This window comes from Fusarium vanettenii (assembly GCF_000151355.1).
Source record: "Fusarium vanettenii 77-13-4 unplaced genomic scaffold NECHAsca_117_unmapped, whole genome shotgun sequence".
Lineage (NCBI taxonomy): Eukaryota > Fungi > Ascomycota > Sordariomycetes > Hypocreales > Nectriaceae > Fusarium > Fusarium vanettenii.
The window spans coordinates 2,168-19,819 of NW_003315773.1; the positions used below are offsets into that span (position 1 = coordinate 2,168).

A 17,652-nucleotide genomic window follows, 5' to 3' on the forward strand; every position below is an offset into this window, starting at 1 on the left:
GCCCCGTGGCGCAGTGGCTAAGGTGCCCACAGCTGTGACTGCCGTCACAATATTAATATAAGGATATTTTATAAGAAGAAATTAAGATTAATTAATCAAAGGAACCTTAGCCTAAGAAAATAATTTCGAGGGCGAGAACTAATAGGAAAAGAGAGATTATATTATAGCCTAATATATCCCTTATTATATATTATTTTTATTCCCTATATTTTCCCTTCCTAATATACTAATTATAAGAGACCTTACTTCTATAAGTACGAGGCCCTTACTTAGACCTTACTTCTATAAGTATAAGGCCCTTACTTAGACCTTACTCCTATAAGTATAAGGCCTTTACTTAGACCTTACTTCTATAAGTGCGAGGCCCCTTATATATATATAATACTCGTTATACCTTAGATAGATACTTAGCCCTTAAGCTATTAATAGACTTTAATTACCTTTAAGACCTTCTTAACCTATTACTAAAACGTAATTCCCCTATTGCATAGTAACGCTGAGACTCTCTGCTAATAATAAACCTAGCACGCCTGGTTTATTCCCTTGGAAAACTCTAGACGTCATAAGGAGAGTATTTATTTAGCTAAGGCTTTGGGTAAACTAACTTAGTAGCGGAAATTAAATAGGGGGTATCTAAGGTAATCTAGAAGTCAATTCTTAGGTTAATCTTTAATAGACTTAGTAAATAGTATTAAGTTAGTTATTAATATTCTCTTTTATAGAAAATAACTAGATATCTAATTTATATTTTTATTTAGAATATTTATTTTAAAAGGTTATTTAGGGCTATAGGTATTAATATTAAATTTAATTAGCCTAAAGAGATAAATTTAGTAAGTAGCTAATATAAAAAAGCTTTATATTTAAGTTAAGGAATTATTAATATAACCTATATTTAAATAATAAAGGCTATCGATATAATTATATAGAGACGCTATAAAGCAGATAATACTACTAGAAAGGATCTCCTATAATACCTTATTAACAAGGGGATAAAGCCTAATACTCTTAAAATAATAAATACTTATAATATCATCGATTAGATATCTAAAATTCTTCTAATAGGGTCTAAGATTACCTCCGGGATAATTACCTGCCTATTCTAAGAACTAACTCGTAATCTAGATAAATAGGCTAAGCTTTTTGATTTATTACTTATTTTAGATATCTACAATAAAATTATTAGCGATAAAATGGTTTAGAATAACCCTAAATATAGGTACCTGAATGCTTATATTAAGGAAGCTCTCCATTTATATCTTATTACCTCTAAGATAGGCCATTATATAGGCGATTAGTAGGTATAGCTCATAGGATATAATTTATTATTATATATAGTTATCTCTATATCTTACCGTAACCTATACTATAATAAGAAATACTTTTTAGATACTTTAAGTTTTAAGCTAGAATAATTCTTATAGGAGCCTAAGAGAGGCGATATATTAGCTACTAAGTAAGCAATATCCCTTAATAAATATACTACTAATAAGTTAGGTTATTAATTAAAATATTCATAGATAATATAGATACTTATTATCCCTTTTTAGCCAGGAAGTATTCTTATATTAGTATTAAGTAAGTCTTATATCTAATAGTTTAAAGAAGAAAAAAAATTAAATTAAACTTTTATAGCTTTACTTAGGCTAAGATAAGGATAATTACTATAAACCTCTTCTCGAGATTTAATATTATAAAGGTATTAGGCTAGGATATTAACTTTAGGTAATATATTACTATATAGTTTATATTAAGGCATTAGAAGGCTATTTTTATTCTAAGGAAGAAGGCTGGTAATCTAGAGTAGGTTAAGTAGAAGATATAATAGAGATCTTATATAGCCGGTGGCCACGCTAAGCTGTTCGTCAGAAGAGGCGTCCGAAATTTCGGCGTCTAAGCTGGGGATACCAGGATCCGTGGTCTCTGGCTTCTAACCGCCTCCCCGTCATTTCCTTGCTCCTCTAGTGGGAAACAACATAGAAGACAATCCTTCCAAGCTCTCGGCTGTTCCGTCTCGCTCTGCCGTGAAATAGCTGGCAGCTGTACGGTTGGGAAATCGCTATTATGGGATTCGGACAAATGCAAGTGCAGTGCTTCCGGGTTACTATAAACGTTAGTGTTAGATTCGCAGATGGCACAAACCCAGATAGGCGTTAAATAAACTAGTTGATACCATCGCCGACTGTGAAATTCCATGTGCTTGGTCCACTCCTCGAAGGTCGGAAAGGTAGGGTGCCCTTCTCGGCACCCCTCGGAGAAACAAATGTAAGGTTTGAGGTCTCGGTCTATGTGTCGACTGGGAGTACATTAGCAGTGTTTTTTCCTCAAGTGCCCGGGGATATATCGCATCCGGAGGGTCTGGAAACAACATACCTCTTGAATGATATGTAAATCATCATCCGGCCAAACATGTTACAAAGCCAACGCCAATATGCTGGCAAAAATAAAACGAAGTAACACATACCGCCAATTGCTTTCTGAGAGCGTTTTCATACTGAGCGGCTCAGAACACCACTCGCAAGCGAAGATATTGCTGTCCCCGTTGGCAACAGGTGGTGGTGGATATTTACGTTGGTTGACTTGAATCGACGAGGTTTTGCGAGACTTTATCGACGCTTCATCTGGTGCTCTGAGCCGGCTCCTGATCTGTTGGATGTTGACGCTAAATAAGTCAGATAGAGAGGGTGCAGCAGACGCTTTCGCGAGATTAGTTAAAACCTTGGCTTTGAGGGTCCTTGCCGGCTGGGTAATAGAGAGCATGGCTTGGGTCTCGTTACTCGGAATCTCAGGAAGAGGCGAGAGCCCAATTCGCGTCTCCCGACGAGTCTCGAGCTTCTTATGTCGAGCATTGAAGAACAACATCCTTGCATATCTGTCAGTCATTGACTTGCTGAGATAGTCTTTGAGAGACTGGTGAGCACCCGGATACAAGGACTGTACGGCATTCGCACACATGTATGAGAACGACTTTAGATCGTGGCCTGCGGCGAACTTCGTGGCTCTCGCATCGATCTGGGGACGACTCGACTGGCGAATTGTGACACCCAGGCGGTTTAGTCGAGTAAGAGCGTCGTCGATCGCTATCAGAATTGCGGTTTCTATCTGAGGAGGCCCAGGTGGTATTTCGTCAGCCCATATCGGAGCCGGATCTTCGCCGCCTTGAATATCCATGTCGACAATACATTGTTGGAGACAACGATGGAGGACAGCTAACAACCTAGCACTCCGATAGTCCAGGGTAGTTAACAGTGAGATTGAACTTGTGAGCGGGGAATCAGGCTGAATTGTAACTGCCTACCTACGAATACCTTCCCAGGTCACTCGGATTAACTCTTGAGCGCAGCCCCCGCTCGTAAGCGCCGGTCAGCAGGGCTCGTCTTCCTTCATGCTTTCTCAAGGCATCAGATCAACGAAGTGCTCAGACATTGTACAAATGGGGGCTGCCAACTCGAAATGCCTTACCTTATTGAGTCAAATGAATGGCGCTTACTCCGAGGACTGGGTCTCATCTTAAATCAGAGAAAAGCGCGATACCATGAGCGTCTCGGCCTTCTTGAGGGCTATGAGATACATCCAAACGCCGAATTATTCGAGATTAAGCTTCGCCGCGCATTCACGATAGAGGAACACCCCCGAGATCTAGATACAACAGAGTTCAAGCAGTACGAAGAAACGCTAAAGACCCTCTACCTATTATTAAATAACCTTATGAAGCCTCGCCGCGTCCACGATGACCCAGAGAACCAGACCTATCCCCGGTTATAGGCACTAACTAGATACCTAGAGATAACACCTGGAACCATAGACCTGGTGAATGGCCCCAACGAACCCATTTTCAGACTTTCCCAAGGCTTGGAGCTTAACAGATGTCTACACCTTGTCACCGAGTGCAATAATGCGCTCAGTCGACTACTCGAACCACCTCCGCAAGAACTGGCCACTCGGCGAACGCCAACACGACAAGAGAGCATGGAAGAAAGCTAGAATACGAAACTGGGCCACGATAGTTCTGGGAAATTTATTTCAGCACTTTAGGTGCGGAACGTCGCATGAAGTGCTGTTGAAGCTCATCGAGGACACTGATGAGGATCCATTACCACCGAGTTTGCAACTCATGCTTTCCCCATGTACAAAGCTGGAGCCATGGCAGGAAGCGCGATGTCACCCAGTTGATTTGTACGTTTCTCAGCCCCGAGTCCTCAAAAGTTTATGTCTAACCTTACTTTCAGTGGCCAAACTTCAATTTCTTCTATCCGTGATATCTGTGAAGACCTCCGACAGCACGGTGGCCAAGGAAAGGCGCTGATGCTGCTCACCGAGAAAGACGGGCTTTTCGGTGCCTGGGCAAGTCCTGATTCCTCCAGGGCCGACTAGTCTAGGTATTCTCTCGATGAACTCATCCTAGATGATGCTTTCAAACCTCTTCATCTCAACACCTTGTTCCACGGGGCTTCACCAGCGTGTTTTAGTACAAAAGGCAAGCGGGCACTCGCCGTCAAACTTGGCTTTTGTCTCATTGACTTCTTCGACGTTGACCTCACCTCGAATAGGATATATTTCTTGAGTTCCTTGAAATCATTGCCCAAGAAAGAATTCTCATACCTGGCGATTGGTCCGAAGTTACCGGCGACAGCTGACTTACAGCGTGGGCCATCCTGCGCTGCTTTCCTTCGCAAAACTATTACTAGAGATCGACTTTGGCTGAGCCATCGACCTGGGTATCAATCCTTGTAATAGCCAAAACCTACCTGCCTGGGGTCAGCTCCTGAGTCGCGTGGATCGCCTTGCAGAAGAGAGGAGCGATTCATATCTCCAAGCCCTCAGAAGCTGTCTTCTGGTTCACGAGAAGATTGCCAAGGCGCTCCGACCTCAAGGACTTGGGGGTAAGAAGGCTGATTCGACAATACGAAAGAAGCTCTACCATTGTGTTCAAAGATGATGTGTGCCAACGAGAGAAGTTTGGCAATTCGCCGAGATGTTGCATTCAAGCTCAAACTAACCTTTCATGACGATGTGGCTAGGGGTGACTCTTCTGCTATTGCGGAGGATTTAAAGGGGGGCCACTGTGTTAATATCGGGTCATGATGTTATGATGTGTTGAAAATCTGTTCTTTATTATAGTTGTAGCCCGGCCCTCGATGGGTTAACTGAGCCCGAAGATCATGACTATCCTGGAGTAGTCGAGGATAAACTGTTCCGGTCGGCCTACCGCCATAAACATCACGTATCACCGAGATGTATCTGCCGCAACCGTACTGGCGACTTGGACCCCGTCTGCAACGAAGCCCTGGGCTCGCTGTGCGCTGATCTTGGCTGCGATGACGCATACCTTGTTGCGAGGGACCGGCTGGCGGCAAAGCAACAGGATGGCAGTGATGCCGCTCAGCCAGCAGTGCATTTTGGGGCTATTGCGTCAGGGGATGCCGTGATAAAGTCGGCCATGGACCGGGACAGGCTCTCGACGGAAGCAGGCGTTATCGCGTTCGAGATGGAGGGCGCCGGCGTTTGGGACGAGTTGCCTTCCATCATAGTCAAGGGAGTATGTGACTATGCGGACAGCCGCAAGCACAAGGCATGGCAGAATTTTGCTGACGCGACGTCGGCATGGACATACAAGGCAATTCTGGAACGCTATATCCGAGCCGATATATAGATGCGTTTAGTACTAATTTTGTACCTCTTGACATATCTCAATATCAGGACTGTCAGGCTTGCGGACATCTTTATGATATGTTTATTGTAATGGAATTTTGCAACGAGCTTTTATGTTGGCCAGGCTGCTCAGCCGTATGGTGCGTCTCGGGATACAGAAGTTGGGCCGCTGGGAGGGTGTTTCCTTGGCAAGTGCGTGCCCTGCCGAAACGCCGGCCGGGCTAGTTAATTGTGGGGGCAATCGGAGTTTCCCGAGGCGCCGATAATGGGTCCCAGTTGCCGCAACCTCTCCCCGTCATCTCATTTGACTCTTCTGGCTACATTTCCTGTTTCCATAGGTACTGATCTTACGCCCTTGCAGCCAGACTCGTTACTACGTCGACACCAATACAGGGCTTTCACTACAAGGTTTCGTGGCCATCACATCACTATGGCACCTCCGAATACGGACAATCCCCACCCTGTCAAGCGCCCCCGCATTGGAGAGCGGACCTTGCTCGCCTGCGTGGGCTGCAAGCAGAAGAAGCTCAAGGTACGGTCTTCCACCTTCATGTGATGTGCTCTGTCTCGTCTGACTTTACATAGTGCGATGGGCAAGTACCAAGATGTCAAAACTGCTCAAAGAATGGGCGAGGTAGGCTAAGCTGCACATCCCACCAAACGGCCCATCCGGTGTTAACATGACCATTTAGAGTGCCTCGTTGAAGACCCTGCGACGGGTTTGTTCCGTCCTCGAGACTACATGCAGTCGCTCGAAGCAAGAGTCGCCTATTTAGAAGGTCTACTCCAACAAGTCCGACCTGATGTAGCGTTGGATCATCTTGCTGGTCTGGAGAAGGCCCACGGCGACTTATCGCCATCTGCTACATTCCCCGAGTTGCCCCGACCGTCGGCACTGCGGAATGGAGAAAGAGCGCCCATAGTCTCGGATGCAGACGCTGCCGAAAGCCATCAACACGATGCATCTCTCGACCTGGAGGACCCGGCTGACCAGCTCTCCGCCGACGTTGCTCTGTTATGCCTCACAACGGCAAGCAAGGAGCCTCACTACTTCGGTCCATCCTCTGCTGTGTCATTTTCCCGTGTTGTTAGTGCAGCGATGAATCTTCCCAAGAAAGTCGGAGGTTCTCAAGCCAGCGGTATCAATTTCAGCCACGGTAATTCGAGCTGGGAGTTGGCGACGCCATTTCCCATCAGCTTCCCTTCGGCACCCCTCGGGACCACACTGTCTCAGGCCTACTTCAACAACATCCATCCTCAATACCCTTTTTTGCATCGGCCAACATTTCGGTTTTGGGAAGAGCTATGCTTCAAGGCCAATAGCACTGGAAACCTTTCACTTGCTGGCGATATCGCCCAGTTCTTCGTCTGGATGGTATACGCGATTGCATCCCTAGCCCTTGGCCCTACCCATTACGATACAGCGGAATCGTACTACAATATGGCGCTTGCACACCAGCCTTCAGTTTTAGAGCTTGACGGCATTGAGTCAATACAGAGCCTGCTTTGCTGTGCCGTCTACTCTATCAGGTCCCCTGCTGGGGGAAGTTTATGGTAGGTGCCAAGAGTCGGCCATGTTGTTCATCAGCCGGGCTCGCAATAGAGTGACGACCCAGACGCTGATTATCTCAGGAAACTGTCTGGACTGGCAATTCGATACAGCATCGAGCTGGGCTACCACAGAAGTGCATCAACATATCGCAAGAACTCGAATCCTCTGATTGCCGAGATGTCCAATCGATGCTTTTGGGTGGCATACGATATCGACCGTGTTGCATCCTTTATTCTTGGTCGGCCAGTTGGAATTCCCGATGATTGCATCGATGCTGAGGTAGGCGCCTGGTGACATCTAGATGCTTGCCTACTAACTGGCGTCTTACCAGCTCCCTCTGGATATCAACGATGAACATATCAACGCTTTGGGTCTGCTTCAGAGCCCTCGGGCCTCTCCAGATGAGCCACCAACCAACATGACAGGGGCCATCCATGTTATCAAGCTACGTCGACTCTGGTCAAAGATTGGCAACAGCATCTATCCTGCTATCGCAAAGTGTTCTCCTAGCCAAGAGGTTGCAAAGAAGCCTTTGATCGATCAACTTGCTCAGGAGCTCGAAAGCTGGCATGCCGAAATCCCTCAGCCACCTGACACAGCTGGCCTGGATCCATTGTCCGTCTTTGCGTCTCGGGAGTGGTTCAAGCTGGCTTATGACCACTCAGTCCTCCTTTTATACCGTTACTGGATCACGCACAAGCCACCTCCTGGGGAAGAGGAATCTGTTGAGCATGCACTTGAGACTTGCTCGCAGAAGGCGAAGGAAATATGCCTCCTCTACCGACGGCTGTTTCAGTACCAATCTATGCAGTTTACCTGGGGTTCATTGCATATTCTCTTCCTTGGCGGCCTTACATATCTGTATTGCATCTGGAAATCAGCAAGAGTGAGGCAAGCGGCCAAGAAAATGGACGTTATCAACACTTGCATGGCCTGCAACACAGCACTTGTCATTATAGCCGAACGCTGGAGTAAAGCTACTCCGTACCGGGATATCTTCGAAGTGCTTTCTGAGAAAACCATCGGCCTCGTTTGCGGAGACGAATGGAGGCCGCATGGCAACTCTCCTGCGCCACCTACCTCGCACTCGGGCGGAGCAGTGAACTCACAACCCCTGGAGGACTGGATTATGGAGCTTGGCGCCAGCGATATGCCGACGGAGTCTGAGTGGTTTGTCCAGCAGCTACTTCAAGGGATGCGGAACACACAAACGGATATCACAGCCGAAGCACCTCCGACATCTTTAGATATGTAAGATCATGCATCGTCAACAACGAAATGATTTTATTTGTCTTGACCTGTATGGCTCAATCCATGTAGCTCTGAAATACCTGTTGAGCCGATATCCTCTGGGTTCCCATCACATCCTTCAACCTAAAGCCAGACCGCACTTCTCGATGCTCTCACGCTGGGACTTGAGGTATAGGTCATCAGCACTCAGTAGCGCGCCGCCCAGAGCGTTTTCGTAGCCTTCCTGATCTGGTCTCCCCATCTCACATAAAAAAGACCTTTTGCTCGACGTCAGGTTTGACTGGAAGATACCAGCGGCAGAGAAAGGAAGAAAATCCTCATAGGTGATTGGCTCTGCTTCCAGGTAGCCCTGAGAGACAAGGTCTTCCAGAGAGGGCATCTTGGACGAATCTTTTGGAAATGGCTTCTCAGTTCGCCGGTAGGTGAAATAGACCAGTTCCCGTCTCCTGAGCTCAGTCCAGGTGTCTGGATAGGTCCGGAACACCTCACTCAAGAGGTCATCCATCAACTCTGGCCTTTTGTCGCAAGGAAGAGCCTGGAATTTGTTCATGGCCTTCTCCAACAAGGCGTCGTATAACTTCCTACCGGCAGGTGTAACGGCAGCTCCGCGTTCCTCAATCTCCCCGAACCGAGCTCTGTGCGTTCCTTCAACGAGGGCACCCTCAGAGTTCCGGAACTTGATCCTTTCTTCAAGAGCCAGGAAGCTTGTTTGGCGGAGCAGGATGGGACATTGGCGAGGTGGAGGGCCCTCAATGCGATCTTTGACTTTGAGACCCTCGACTTTCATTCTCTCCTGGCTGGCCACGATATCTAGCGTTCTCGGAGTCAGGTGGTTAATGTGAGAGCTCTTGAATGAGGCAATGTCTGCCAATATTGGATGTTCGGCAGCGAGTGTCTTGTACTCGTCCTCAGTCGCTGATGCTTCAGGCCTCCAGCTGAACGTTTTCATTGCTTCAAGTATGAACTCCTCTACTTGTGAAGCACTGAGGTGGTTGTTCTGGCCCTCAGCCGTAGTAATCAGGTCAAGAAGTCTAGAACTGAAGATGTTGCGTCTGGTCAAGAGCTTTGTGGCCAAGTCCCGGGCGTCGTTATCAGAAAGCAACTCTGGTCGAAGTAGGGTAGTAAAAACACGGAAAGGGTTCTTGTTGAGGGAGGCGAGATCAATGGGCCGGAAGCAAGTGGCGTGCATTGGGAGTCCGGCGATAGAAAGATCGTAATAGCCCACGGCTTTAAGACCGATGACCGCGAAGATACGGGAAACGGTCCTTAATTCATAGGGAGTTCCCAGTCGTATTGCGCCGTGTCGCTCTAGATCAAGTCTTTGAGGCACAGCGCTTTTGTCGATGTTTGTCTGATCTGCTAACTGGGATTTTGCGGAAAGAACCTCCTTGTTGATAGACTGCACAATGCGGATAAGGTCGCCATACAAGGGAACTTCATTTCTGTACATGGCGGACATGGCAACAGTGAAGGCTGTCCGAACATCATTGGGGTCCATGAATGGCTCAACGGGGCCATAAGGACCGCCACCGGCGGTTGCTGATCCCAGAGTGACAGTCGACATCTTGATGAGCCCAAGAGTTGTACAGTGTTGAAAAACACCTAGTGATAACCAGATTGAACCAAAGAAAGCGAAAAGAAGTAGCTGCTATTGAAACTCAACTCACAGAACCTGCAGCCTACTCTCAGCATTATCGACAACCGCGATTATATCACAAACAACATCGGGTGTTACCGAGAGAGTTAGTTTTTAAATCCACGCCTAGGGTACGTGAAGGATCAGGTCAGTCTGGCCAATCACGGGGGTTACCGAGTCCCGGCGGATAGCCGCAACTATTTACATGCTTCAACAATTGCCAGGGTCTTGCGTATTGTTCAAGCATCTCGATCAAGCATCAGTTTTAGTATCAAGTTCATTTCCACTTTCCGCAACAATTTCACCATGTCATCCACCACCACAGTCACAGTTACGACCTCTTCTTCCTTGAATGTGACAAGCGACAAGGATGGCAAGCCGAAGAGACTCCACCAGATCCCCCAGTTTCAGACTAAGGAGGAGACGAGGCGTTGGCAGCTGGAACAGATGGCCGGTGCGTTCCGCGTCTTTGCCAAGCTTGGATTTGCGGATGGAGGAAGCGGTCATATCAGCCTAAGAGGTGAGTTACTCTCGTACTCGTCGGTCTCTACCGGGACAGCCAGGGTCTAATACGTTTTGCAATTCGTTCAGACCCCGTTCGGCCAGATACCTTTTGGATCAATCCATATGGTGTCCATTTTGGCCTACTGACCGTCTCTGACATGGTTCACATTGATGAGGACGGCAACCGAATCGGTGGTGGAGACAAGCCCGTTAACACAGCGGGCTTCATTATTCATGCTGCCATCCACAAGCGACGTCCAGATATTAATGCCGCTTGTCACCTCCATAGCCCATATGGGCGAGCCTGGTCAACGTTCGGGAAGCCCATTGACATGCTCAACCAGGATTCATGCATGTTTTACAAAGACCTTGCGGTCTATGGCAGCTTCGGTGGCGTGGTCTTTGCAAAAGAGGAGGGTGGCCGCATTGCTGATGCCCTCGGTGCCGCTAAGAACATCATCCTGCAAAACCATGGTTTGCTAACAGCGGGTGGAACCATTGGTGAGGCGGCAGCATTTTTTATCGCTTTGGAGAGAGCTTGCCAGACTCAATTACTCATTGAGGCTGCTATGGCTCCTAATGGCAACCAGCTGCAGAAGTCTCTGGTTAGCGATGAGGAGGCACAATATACAAAGGATGGCACTGGAACTCCTGAGGTGATGTATATGCAGTTCGAGCCAGAGTATCATTTGATCTTGAAAGAGACCAAGGGGGACTTTCTTCAATAGGGGAGATACAATGAGAGGCATACGATGTTAGCGATAAGTCCTGTGTAGTGCTAGATGAGTTAATAATAGTAGGTACTACTAAATCTTTCTGTTCTAAATTGACCTGCATATCACTTTCAACTCTTGATAAGTGGTAAGGGACAGGCTTTTGTAGCTCTGCACGCATGTTCAAGGGCATGCTCTTCGGAAAGATATGATGCTCACTCGGATAAAGGCACTACTAAATGGGATTAGACGGAAGCAGCTAATGGCCCGCTGACGCACTGGGAAACAAAATTCCGAAATGGCCTTGCTGGTATGTGACCAGTCCGCTCGCTAGAAAGAAGACTTAGTTGGAGGGAAGCGCCAAGGGGAAGTGTCTGGGAGCAGTACAGGCAGTCACAATTGGACCTTCATTGATTACACTTGAAATGAGTGCGGAGCTGTAACCTTAGCAGTTTAGAGCACAATCTGCCTTGTTGGGATCAATTGCGTACATCAAGGGAGGATTGAATCTGCTTGTGCAGGGTAAGACTTCTATTCATGTAGGTGGGCCATCAATGCAGTGGCAAAAGACTGCTATGTGTCGCTTTGTATGAAGCTATAGCATCGAACGCCTCTTTGAGGTTGGCCCATGAATGGAATCTGTCAGCACCACATTTTGCAAAGCCCTCGGCCCCTTCTTCCCTTCCATAAGAACATTGATCGGCTCTTTTTCTCTTTGGCTCCTCCACCTCCATGCCTTGATAGCTGCACGATCGGTTTCCACCTCCTCTATAATGTCCACCACCCAGTCCCCGATATTGGGCAGGAACTTGAAGGCATGGCCGCTACCGCCTGTGACGACCATGAGGCCTGGCTGATCCGGTACACGGTCAATGACAAAGTGGTTGTCAAAGGTATCAGTGTACCAGCATGCTCTTGTGAAAGCAACATCGCCAACTTCCTCGAGGACTTCTGGGATATTCTCCGAGACAAAGGAGGCGATGGTATCCATGGCTTGTTTCGGAATCTGAGTGAGCTTTTGCCCGTCAGTCCACCTCGTTACGGGGACACTGCGCTCTTTTCCATCTCGTTGGATTTGAGGATTGGTGTACTTGGTGCCACGGTATCCGATCTTAAAGTGGCCCTCGGAGTCAAGGGCGAAGCCGTAAAGACCGCCTTTTGCACCATCCCTCATCTTGTACATCCAGATAGGGAAGTTGCTTGATGAGAGTCGTTCAAACAGTGGAGATGTCTTTGGAATTTTGAAAACGGCCACAGAACCTGCCGTGGCTTCACACAGTCCATCAAGCTCGGGGACAAGGACCGGCGTATGGGCGCCACAAGCCATGATGGTGAGGGTTGCATCATGAAGTTGGTTGTCTTTGGTTCGAACACCGACAACTCTGCCACCCTTGCGGATAAGAGATTCGAAGGTCCCCGATTGAGCACCAAAGATGAACTTGACTCCAAGCCGCCTTGCCTTGTGAAGTGCAAGACGACAAGCCTTGTCGGCCGCAACGTGGCCGCCACTCGTGTCAAGAATGCCTACCATGGCTTTCCCACGAGCTTTGGACCTGAACTGGTCGGTGTCGAAGCCTAATTGCCTGGCGACCTCGATGTCTTGGGGTTCATTGGTGATGAGCGGTTTTGCAAGCCCCAGCTTCTTTGCACCTTCGATCGTAGCCTGTTCAAACGGCGGCAGGACGTCTCCCTCGTTGAAGGAAATGGCTCCGTTGTTGAAAAAGACTTTGTCGGATGGGCTCATGCCAGGCGGCACCTCCCCGTTGGCCAAATCAAGATTCCATTGGTTCCACAACTTGATTGCCTCAATTGAGAGTTCTTGGTACTCAGTCTGAGTTCCATAAGCTGATCGAATGATTTTGTTCAAATCTTTTTTTCTGTCATTAGCTCACAATGGTTGATCAATAATGTATTGATGCTAGGAGCTCACCTGCTGACGCAGCATCACAACCCTTTGCATAGGAGTAGAGCCCTTGGTCATAATCTTGTTTATCGAGAACCGTTACCTGATCGTAGCCACGCCTAGCAAGGTGGAGGGCGGTGCTTAGACCGAAGATTCCTGCGCCAACAATGACGATAGGATCGCTTTTTCTCAAAGCTGACATGGTTGGTCTCTGGGCGGATGGCTTTGGTGATTTTTCTGGGCAAATGATGTGGTATCGTATTTTATCAGCTCAGAACTCGACCATATTGAGCTAACGTGTTGCCACTCCGGAAGTTTACGAGTCAGTGGGAATCATTTTATCGGCCTCAAGATGATGATGCCGATGATAACAATGATAAGCGGACGCTAGAGAGCGCTAACACCGAATTGAGTCTAACCGAAGCGGGGAATTCAGCAATTCGGGTTCCCCCGATATCAAGTGCTCTCGTGATGATTCCGCGCATACGCTGGTTCGGGAGAATCCAGAATTCGCGGTGCCAGTTGACGAGGATATCCTGCGGGGAAGAGATAAGCATCTGGGGTAACGAATGCAGCTCATGCTTGGCGCGACTAGCTCGTGGCTCCTCCGAGGTCGAGTAGGCCAAGCGAGGCTTTGTGGGTGGTGATATATTCCTGCACAGGACCCTCCGAGGAAACTTCTGACAGCGGACAAGATCATCACTTCCTAATTTGTCTTGACAACTGAACCAGTTTCTATATTCTCACCGAAACGGAAAACTCTCCTCATCGAATCCATCATGGGCTTCAGCAAAGTCTTCACTGACTCATCGCTGGCGAAACATGTCAAGAGCATTCGCAACTCGCCACGCGAAGTCATCTTCAACCGACGTCTTCTCCTGTCGTCGGCACTCTATGCCATGTCAGGCTTGTGCATCAGTAAGTCTCCTCTATCGCCCCTGATATTCTACAGCGCCTAACTCTCCAAAGCTTGGGACCAGGGCTCCAGTTCTGTCGTGCCCTCTCTCCCAGGATTCTCGCAGACGTTTGGCATCACCTCTGCCACCAACCCCAAAGAGGTGGCCAACTTCATCTCCTTCGTCTATCTCACCGCCGGCGTTGGTTCAGGACTGTCCTTCTTTATCAACGACCGCATCGGGCGGCTCTGGTCCTTGAGATTGTACTTCGTCATCTGGATCATCGGCCAGCTGGTTGCAACTTTCTCTTATGGCAACATGGGCGCTCTTTACACCGCTCGATTCATATCTGGTCTTGGTATCGGTCCTCTGACTGTTACTGGCCCCATGTCCATCGTCGAGATTGCACCTACCGAGATTCGCGGCCTTCTGACTGTGTGGTTCAGTGTCGTCATGCTGCTCAGCTTGACTGTAAGCACATTGACGGTGTATGCTTGCTTCTTGCATGTCGCACCTTCACACTTGCAGTACCAGATAGTCTGGTTCGTGCCAACTATCATCTGCGCCATAGTTATCGCTGCGAGCTTCTTTGCTTACGAGTCTCCGCGTTGGTTGATGCTAGTCGGCCGCAAAGAAGATGCTGCCAAGACTCTTGTCGCACTTCGCGGATTGCCAGCAGAGCACCCTCGAGTTGCTGGAGAAATCGCCGACATTGAGGACCAGATCCAAGACGAAAGGGCCAAATATGGCGGCAGCGGCGGCCTCAAGGACGTCCTGAAGGAGACTTTCATGGTTCCCGCCAATCTTCGTCGCGTCCAGCAGGCTCTTGTCTCATACGCGCTTGCACAGCTCTCTGGCGCAAACTCGGTCACCAGTTATCTCGTCCCGATTCTGTCACTTATGGGGATCAGCGGCGCAAATGGACATGGCCTCTTCTTGTCGAGCATGTATTCTCTCTCCAAGTTCTTCTACACACTCATCGCCTCATTTTTCTTCATTGATGCCTTGGGCCGCCGCAAATCGCTCTTCATCGGTATCATCATTCAACTAATCTCGGACGTCTACCTTGGTGCTTACATCAAGAGTCACCAGTCGGGTTCTGTTGCGCCTGGTTCGTCTGAAGCTGCAATCGCGGCAATCTTTATCCATGGTTTTGGATATGCAGTTGGTATGGTTCAAAGGCATCACAGTGTCGTTTTGATGATTAGCTGACAAGCTTAATTCTAGGCCTCCTTGTTCTTCCGTATGTCTTTGGCGCTGAGCTGTGGCCCAACAGCATTCGATCCTTTGGCTCTGCTCTGTCTCAAGCCTTCCACTGGCTTTTCTACTTCGGACTCAACCGCGCTACCCCATCCATACTCAGCAGCATGGACAACTGGGGGGCCTTCATATTCTTCGCTGGGTGGTGCTTTGTGTCCCTCATTTACGTCTTTTTGGCAGTTCCAGAGACAGCAGGTCTCCCCTTGGAGCATATTGATGCCCTGTTCGAGTGCCCCTGGTGGCAGATTCGCAGCAAGGCCAAGACCATGAGAGTCGACTCCATCTCCGGTCGCAGAATCGAAGAAGACCTCGAAGAGTGAGTTATCCCAGATCTTAATAGAGTTGTTTCTGACTTTGTGGCCCCCCAGTACCGAGCGCGATGACGGACAGGACCAGAAATTGACTTCCAAGGGTCGACAGGTGGAGGTCTAAGTTTAAAGCTTTGTGTTGTATCTATAGATCAGTAGGAGAGAAAACGAAGATTCAACCTTCATTTTATTGTACTCCCAGTTTCGCGACTGAACCATCCATGCAAAAGTCAGATGTAGAGAATCCAAGTGTTGGACTGAGGCGTCATAATGGCCTCGTTTAGTAATACGAGGTATGTAACATAATTGCCAACGTTGACTACAATGTTACTCCGGATCACACATATACATTAATAGTGTCTCTCTTTACGATAGGTCTTTGGGGTTGTTGATCAATGATCTGTCCGAGTCTATCAGACACAAGACCAAATGGAACAACCATCCACATACAACAATATCAAAGCCCAATGTCATAAAGGCTTAATATCCATAATCTGATCTAATATAGCCGCATCGGAAAAAGATTCAGGGTAGAAAATGCAACTCTTAGTCGTGTATTCATTGATCTTTACTATCTAGCTAGATCTTCGAACTACCCTTCAGCTTGTCGAGGTTGACTGGGCTGTTTGCCTTCCCAGTCTCAAAATAGGCTCTGATGTTCTCAAAACATTCCCGTTCGGCCTTTTGGAAGGCGACGTCGGTCAAACCACCAAGATGCGGCTGTACAATAACATTATCTTGCTCAAAGAACCAAGGATCAACATTGGGCTCGTTGACAAGCACATCGAGACCAGCTCTCGCGACCTTTCCAGTCTTGAGGGCAGCCTTGAGAGCGGCCTCGTCCACTACAGCCCCACGAGCAGTGTTGACCAGGAACGCCCCATCCTTCATCGCCGCAAACTCGTTTGTGCTAATGAGATTGGTAGTATTTTCATTCAATGGGCAGTTGAGTGAGACGACGTCGGACTGTGAGAGTAGCTCATGTAGTGAATCGCAGTATGTGGCGTTGTATTCTTTCTCGACGTCCTTGGGAAGCTGTCGGCGGTTGTAGTATCGGATCTTCATGTTGAAAACGGCCGCCTTTTTGGCGAGGTACTGTCATTCGAACCAGGTTAGTTTACTATCACAGTCCAGCAGGGCAAATAAAGACAGCTAACCTTTCCGATTGAACCCATGCCGACGATACCCAGTGTCAAGTTGGTAGGATCTCTGGCTGGGATGAGAACACCGGCCTCTCCTCTCCATTTCCCCGATTTGGCAATCCGCTCAGCATTGGAGGTATTACGCAGCACAGCCAAGGTCAAGAACATGGCCATATCAGCGGTAGCTTCGGCAACTGCGTCGACAGAGTTGCAGAAGATGACATTGCTCTTGCTCATCCACTCTACATCGAACTCATTATATCCTGCCGAGGCCGAAGTAATAATCCGACAGTCTGGGACAAGAGCCTCAAGCAAGTCTCCATCGAAAGGCTCGTAAGGCGGTGTTCCCATTCGGATGATGAAGGCATCGATGGGACCGCCTTGACTGATGAGTTCTGGTAGCTTTTGTTGCGTCTCGGCTCGATTAGTCGCATCGAGGACCTCAAAGTCGAAGTCTTTGCCGAACGAGTCTAAATAATCATCGCCGGCATATTTGGGGGTGCCAAGGCATACGACACGGGGTTTCTGAGAAAGGCGACTGGGAGACATGGTGATGACTGTGAGCAGGGCGGTGATACGATGGGATAAGGTGATGGAGATAAGAATAACGATAGCTTTCAAGACGGAACGCGACTGGCCTTGTATACGTCCGACGCCCTTCAAGCTTTCAATCATGATGCAGGGTAGCGCTCATGATTCCGATCTTGGCCTCCCCCACTCGGAAGATTGCGAGCTCCACTTTGATCGTCATGAGGAGTCTCGGCTTCCCCCGAGAGTGGTCAACCATGGCCCAGGGGCCCATATTACGTGATTGGTGAAGATAAAGCTACAAGGG

The 17,652-nt window shown here is 48.3% G+C and overlaps 8 protein-coding genes across 8 annotated transcripts; 4 read left to right on the top strand and 4 right to left on the bottom strand.

The window, feature by feature from the left end:
• Window positions 1-1,893: 1,893 nt before the first annotated feature.
• On the bottom strand, window positions 1,894-3,171 carry NECHADRAFT_89261 (uncharacterized protein; the record flags this gene model as incomplete). Its single annotated transcript, XM_003039332.1, has 2 exons — window positions 1,894-2,104; window positions 2,465-3,171. The coding sequence occupies 2 exons, from the start codon at window positions 3,169-3,171 to the stop codon at window positions 1,894-1,896; spliced, it is 918 nt and encodes a 305-aa protein (XP_003039378.1).
• A 2,257-nt stretch (window positions 3,172-5,428) lies between these two features.
• NECHADRAFT_56307 (uncharacterized protein) lies at window positions 5,429-5,653 on the top strand (the record flags this gene model as incomplete). The annotated part of the gene is made up of 1 exon (XM_003039323.1): window positions 5,429-5,653. A coding segment is annotated over one exon (225 nt), but the record flags the coding sequence as incomplete, so codon positions are not given.
• Window positions 5,654-6,355: 702 nt separating this feature from the next.
• NECHADRAFT_56314 (uncharacterized protein) lies at window positions 6,356-8,459 on the top strand (the record flags this gene model as incomplete). The annotated part of the gene is made up of 5 exons (XM_003039324.1): window positions 6,356-6,462; window positions 6,601-6,739; window positions 6,827-7,206; window positions 7,285-7,483; window positions 7,536-8,459. Coding segments are annotated over 5 exons (1,749 nt in total), but the record flags the coding sequence as incomplete, so codon positions are not given.
• Window positions 8,460-8,573: 114 nt separating this feature from the next.
• Window positions 8,574-9,953, bottom strand: NECHADRAFT_56302 (uncharacterized protein; the record flags this gene model as incomplete). The annotated part of the gene is made up of 1 exon (XM_003039333.1): window positions 8,574-9,953. One exon carries the CDS (start codon window positions 9,951-9,953, stop codon window positions 8,574-8,576), a length of 1,380 nt encoding a protein of 459 aa, XP_003039379.1.
• Window positions 9,954-10,397: 444 nt separating this feature from the next.
• NECHADRAFT_89264 (uncharacterized protein) lies at window positions 10,398-11,323 on the top strand (the record flags this gene model as incomplete). Its single annotated transcript, XM_003039325.1, has 2 exons — window positions 10,398-10,611; window positions 10,683-11,323. The coding sequence occupies 2 exons, from the start codon at window positions 10,398-10,400 to the stop codon at window positions 11,321-11,323; spliced, it is 855 nt and encodes a 284-aa protein (XP_003039371.1).
• Window positions 11,324-11,903: 580 nt separating this feature from the next.
• NECHADRAFT_56284 (uncharacterized protein) lies at window positions 11,904-13,413 on the bottom strand (the record flags this gene model as incomplete). The annotated part of the gene is made up of 2 exons (XM_003039334.1): window positions 11,904-13,177; window positions 13,239-13,413. 2 exons carry the CDS (start codon window positions 13,411-13,413, stop codon window positions 11,904-11,906), a joined length of 1,449 nt encoding a protein of 482 aa, XP_003039380.1.
• Window positions 13,414-13,990: 577 nt separating this feature from the next.
• NECHADRAFT_56283 (uncharacterized protein) lies at window positions 13,991-15,687 on the top strand (the record flags this gene model as incomplete). The annotated part of the gene is made up of 3 exons (XM_003039326.1): window positions 13,991-14,129; window positions 14,223-15,275; window positions 15,335-15,687. 3 exons carry the CDS (start codon window positions 13,991-13,993, stop codon window positions 15,685-15,687), a joined length of 1,545 nt encoding a protein of 514 aa, XP_003039372.1.
• Window positions 15,688-16,254: 567 nt separating this feature from the next.
• NECHADRAFT_56308 (uncharacterized protein) lies at window positions 16,255-17,366 on the bottom strand (the record flags this gene model as incomplete). Its single annotated transcript, XM_003039335.1, has 2 exons — window positions 16,255-16,770; window positions 16,833-17,366. The coding sequence occupies 2 exons, from the start codon at window positions 17,364-17,366 to the stop codon at window positions 16,255-16,257; spliced, it is 1,050 nt and encodes a 349-aa protein (XP_003039381.1).
• Window positions 17,367-17,652: the final 286 nt, after the last annotated feature.